Source organism: Oncorhynchus mykiss, chromosome 7 (genome assembly GCF_013265735.2).
Source record: "Oncorhynchus mykiss isolate Arlee chromosome 7, USDA_OmykA_1.1, whole genome shotgun sequence".
Classification (NCBI taxonomy): Eukaryota; Metazoa; Chordata; class Actinopteri; order Salmoniformes; family Salmonidae; genus Oncorhynchus; species Oncorhynchus mykiss.
The window spans coordinates 5522634-5528238 of NC_048571.1; the positions used below are offsets into that span (position 1 = coordinate 5522634).

At 39.4% G+C, this 5605-nt stretch overlaps 1 protein-coding gene across 1 annotated transcript; it reads right to left on the bottom strand.

Moving 5' to 3' along the window:
• Window positions 1-3011: 3011 nt before the first annotated feature.
• Window positions 3012-4704, bottom strand: mid1ip1b (MID1 interacting protein 1b). The gene is made up of 2 exons (XM_021570796.2): window positions 4485-4704; window positions 3012-4290 (listed from the first exon to the last, which is right to left on the bottom strand). The coding sequence occupies exon 2, from the start codon at window positions 3961-3963 to the stop codon at window positions 3490-3492; it is 474 nt and encodes a 157-aa protein (XP_021426471.2). The 5' UTR covers window positions 3964-4290; window positions 4485-4704; the 3' UTR covers window positions 3012-3489.
• Between the last annotated feature and the right edge of the window lie 901 nt (window positions 4705-5605).

Below are 5605 nucleotides of genomic sequence, written 5' to 3' on the forward strand. Positions count from 1 at the left end.
GTGTTTTACTGTAGACATGGTGTTCTTTACTGTAGACATGGTGTTCTTTACTGTAGGCATGGTGTTTTACTGTAGGCATGGTGTTCTTTACTGTAGGCATGGTGTTTTACTGTAGACATGGTGTTTTACTGTAGGCATGTTGTTTTACTGTAGGCATGGTGTTCTTTACTGTAGGCATGGTGTTTTACTGTAGACATGGTGTTTTACTGTAGGCATGGTGTTTTACTGTATACATGGTGTTTTACTGTAGGCATGGTGTTTTACTGTAGGCATGTTGTTTTACTGTAGGCATGGTGTTCTTTACTGTAGACATGGTGTTCTTTACTGTAGGCATGGTGTTTTACTGTAGACATGGTGTTATTTACTGTAGACATGGTGTTCTTTACTGTAGGTATGGTGTTCTTTACTGTAGGCATGGTGTTCTTTACTGTAGACATGGTGTTCTTTACTGTATACATGGTGTTCTTTACTGTAGACATGGTGTTTTACTGTAGACATTGTGTTCTTTACTGTAGACATGGTGTTCTTTACTGTAGACATGGTGTTCTTTACTGTAGGCATGGTGTTCTTTACTGTAGACATTGTGTTTTACTGTAGGCATGGTGTTTTACTGTAGACATGGTGTTCTTTACTGTAGACATGGTGTTCTTTACTGTAGACATGGTGTTCTTTACTGTAGGCATGGTGTTTTACACTGTAGACATGGTGTTCTTTACTGTAGGCATGGTGTTTTACACTGTAGGCATGGTGTTTTACTGTAGACATGGTGTTCTTTACTGTAGACATGGTGTTCTTTACTGTAGGCATGGTGTTCTTTACTGTAGGCATGGTGTTATTTACTGTAGGCATGGTGTTTTACTGTAGGCAGGGTGTTTTACTGTAGGCATGGTGTTCTTTACTGTAGACATGGTGTTCTGTACTGTAGGCATGGTGTTTTACTGTAGACATGGTGTTATTTACTGTAGACATGGTGTTCTTTACTGTAGGTATGGTGTTCTTTACTGTAGGCATGGTGTTCTTCACTGTAGACATGGTGTTTTACTGTAGACATGGTGTTTTACTGTAGACATTGTGTTCTTTACTGTAGACATGGTGTTCTTTACTGTAGGCATGGTGTTTTACTGTAGACATGGTGTTCTTTACTGTAGACATGGTGTTCTTTACTGTAGGCATGGTGTTTTACTGTAGGCATGGTGTTCTTTACTGTAGGCATGGTGTTTTACTGTAGACATGGTGTTTTACTGTAGGCATGTTGTTTTACTGTAGGCATGGTGTTCTTTACTGTAGGCATGGTGTTTTACTGTAGACATGGTGTTTTACTGTAGGCATGGTGTTTTACTGTATACATGGTGTTTTACTGTAGGCATGGTGTTTTACTGTAGGCATGTTGTTTTACTGTAGGCATGGTGTTCTTTACTGTAGACATGGTGTTCTTTACTGTAGGTATGGTGTTCTTTACTGTAGGCATGGTGTTCTTTACTGTAGACATGGTGTTCTTTACTGTAGGTATGGTGTTCTTTACTGTAGGCATGGTGTTCTTTACTGTAGACATGGTGTTCTTTAATGTAGGCATGGTGTTCTTTAATGTAGACATGGTGTTCTTTACTGTAGGCATGGTGTTCTTTACTGTAGACATGGTGTTCTTTACTGTAGGCATGGTGTTCTTTAATGTAGGCATGGTGTTCTTTACTGTAGACATGGTGTTCTTTACTGTAGACATGGTGTTCTTTACTGTAGGCATGGTGTTCTTTACTGTAGGCATGGTGTTCTTTAATGTAGGCATGGTGTTCTTTACTGTAGACATGGTGTTCTTTACTGTAGACATGGTGTTCTTTACTGTAGGCATGGTGTTCTTTAATGTAGACATGGTGTTCTTTAATGTAGGCATGGTGTTATTTAATGTAGACATGGTGTACTTTGGGTAGAAAGATGTATTGGGTTTTCAGACCAAAACATTCAATTTGTCTCATTTGACCACAGCATCCTTTTCCACTTTCCCTCAAAATCTACAATGTGCTTTTTGTCAAAGCTCAAACGAGACTTGATGTGGGTTTTTTATTTTCTTCTTGCCACCCTCCCATAGAGGCCAGATTTGTAGAGTGCTTGTGATAGTGGGCACATGCTCACATTGACCAGTCTTTGCCATAAAGGCCTGAAACTCCCTCAAAGTCGCCAATGGCTTCTTGGTAGCTTCTCTGATCAGTCTCCTCCTTGCCCGGTTATCCAGTTTGGAGGGACGGCCTGATCTATGTGGGGTCTGAGTGGCGCCATACACCTTAACCACTTGTTAATAGCTCATTCATCCCCCTCCTCTCCCCTGTAACTATTCCCCAGGTCATTGCTGTAAATAAGAATGTTCTCAGTCAACTTACCTGGTAAACTAACAGTTAAATAAAAACAAATAATAATAATGGTCTTAACTGTGCTCCAAGGGACAAAGCCTTTGAAATCTTTTTATATCCATCCCGACTTGTGCCTTTTCACAACTTTATTTCGTAGATCCTTTGACAGTACATTTCCTACCACAGTGGACTCTTTGCTTTGAATTGCACTACTGAGCAGTGGAGTCCTATGAAAAACTGCTTTTATTCTGAACTAATCAAAGTCCTAAACTGGATCACAGATGGAAGACAATTAGCTTGACTTGTGATCTGGAAGGTGGTTGGTTATACCTCAGCAAGTTTGCAATTCTAAGGGGTGGGGGGGTTCACTTATCCAAATAGGGTATTTTACTGTTTTACTTTGAGTTTAGAAGAGAAAGATTCACTTGGATGTTGTGGGTTATGGTGTGTAAATAAAGCTGGAAAAAGTATAAATGTATGTGTTTACTTTTCAGGCTGTAAAGCAACAAAAGGTGAACATTTTGAAAGGAGGTGGTGACTTTCTATACCCACTGTAGGCTTCAGTTCAGACTAATCACAATCTTACAGTTTAATCAAGTCACAAAACTATCATGCCGAAGTTGTGTACCTCTCAAACCAGTGACTCTGTCAAATAAACTGATCACAACATAACAATAAGCAGATGTTTAATCGCTGAGCCGTCATTTCTATAGAAAAATAAAATGGTGCTTAAGTAAGGTTTACAGTTGGTGTTAATCTCTTGGAATCTCTCAAATTCAAAATGATTATCATTTGATTCCAATTCATAGATTATCAAGCATATGATTTAGTCAATGGTATGGCAATGACTCGTTGCTACCATAACATATGAAATCACTGTCAGTAGGCATTATGCAATGTTGCCCAATCAACAACAAAAAATGTAAATAGACCATCCATACAACAAGCCATTAATACACAAGATTTAGTGGAAACAAATCATTCAAACAGTAGATGGAAAATGTTTAACAATGCATATGAAACACGTCTAGTAGGTTACATTTTTTTTATTCCCACTGTGGGAATAAATACAAACGATATCACTAGGACATTCCCACCATTCAATGGCTTTTGATGTTATCGTCTGACACACTCAACCTTCTAGTAGTCACAGTCCACAGCCCCTTATTCCAATCTCCTGATTGTACCTGTTCGTGAGGGTGTTTGCTTTCCGGGTAAGCTTAGACAGAACCGTGTGTAGTCCGGTCAAATGATAATGAAATTGTTTCTCCAAATCATCATCATCGGATTCTATTCTGGATATGTCCAACGCGGTCACCCCCATTTTTTCTTTCCGCCTGTCGTCGGCTTGTAGGACCCCCCATTCGATGTCATTCCTGATCGATTTTAATAGCACATAGTAATTGTACATGTCCCCGTCCTGGAAATAGGTGGTTGACCCATTGCTGGCGGTCCAAATCGGTGATATCGTTTTCACCTCTTCTTCCTCGTCTAGAGGCACGTCTCTTAGCAGACTAGGAACCATCACCGTCTGATCCATGTTATTTACGGCACCAATAAATCGGTTCATTGCATTGAACAATGAATTCTTTTGATTGTACGAATCCGAAATTTGCATCATTTTTGCGAGAAACCTGACCGCGTGCAGACAATCTAGTTAACTCGCGTCACCGATAATGCAATTTTACTCTGTCAGTCTGAAATCAACCTTAGCAAGCTAACTAGCTAATGCTCTTTATCGGATTACAATTACAAATTTAGCTGCTGCAAAAGCTTACTCAGTCCGAGGAAACGTCCAGACTTCTCAAACGTCTTGCCTGCCTTGTGAGAACTGTACTACCTAACGTTACTCACTAATTGACTAACAAGTGGCTTTTTTCTAAGGGCGTTCCCGGATCTGTCTCAGTCGAATGTTTTCCCCTCAGGCTAAAGTAACAGGATGAACGACCTGAAATAAGAGACACCATACGGTTAGTTACTTCAAGTAACGTTATTTCAGTTGCATAGTAGGCCTACCAAAAATTAAGAAATCCTTACACTGGCCAATTGATGCTTCCGTTCTCAACTGACTGAATTAACAGCTAACATTAACTAGCTAGCCATATGTGGAGAATACATTTAGCTCAAGCAGTACAAACTCACCGTGATGTTATCGTCCCTGGTATTTTTCCGAATAACCACTTCACCTGTTAAACTTCTGTGGAAGGCATAAAGTCTTAATTTGACAGCTTTGTGTGAGCCAAGCGACCGATAGCAGCTTGCTAGCTTAATTAATAAATCCTCAGCACCAGCAGGAGGACGGTGAGATGCAGAGTGGCGTACTTGCGTCAGCCCACAAGCCGTAACTCCGTTTTCAGCCAATCAGATTTTAGCCGGTCTCTCACCAACCCCGCTGATTTTCTGGCAAGTCAATTCCCGGTTAGAACATGTTTACTTCCTTCAACAAAAACACCTATCTTTACCTTCCTTCCATACTTCCTCTTTTGGAGAGATTATGAAGAAAATAACATAATGTTACTTCAATACTGATAACTCAAATGTGTACTATGACAAACTTGCTTTCACAGTTTTAGTAAAACCAGGGCTCGTGTACATTTGAATTTGAGGGTCTCAAATGACATCCTTTCAAAGAAATACGGAGGCGAGGAAGGAATCATAATTATGTAATTTGAGATGTGGAATAGAGCAGGCTCATCTGAGGAAACTGGCGACGTGTTGAAACAGGAGTTTAATTCAGGCGGGGGTTGCGTCATTCCCGCCCACAAAAACACTTTAAGTAGTAGGTGTACTAGTGACAATTTTAACAATGTATACACTATCAACAAAGTAGTTCGTATTTTATGCTGTATCAACATAGTATAGTTTGATGCTGTAACAGATTCATGATCACGAATACGGATGTCCATTGTGAATAAGTTACATTGTAACAAACGGTAAGGATTTCATTGGATGTTGTTCTTGTTCGTAATTTTTTTTAGAGTCAAGCCCATAAAGATCCTATTAAATTATTCTAATTGCTAATTCTATGGTCAAATCTGTCTCACAAACACCCTTTCTAGACGGGATCGCGAATACGTTTTTCATAGATGTGATAGTGACACCGTGCGGTAAAAAAATATTATTGCTACCTGTAAATTATATTGGATCTATCAGGGGCAGAATTAATTAATGATGATTAACTACCCACGTTATTATCAACAACAAAAAATACTCGGTTCTAGAAACAAAAGAGTAAATATCTCACAACAGAAGCTCACAACTGA

Bases quoted from the DNA above. Each gene is read 5' to 3' on its own strand.
- mid1ip1b (XM_021570796.2), bottom strand. From the start codon at position 3,963: ATGATGCAAATTTCGGATTCGTACAATCAAAAGAATTCATTGTTCAAT.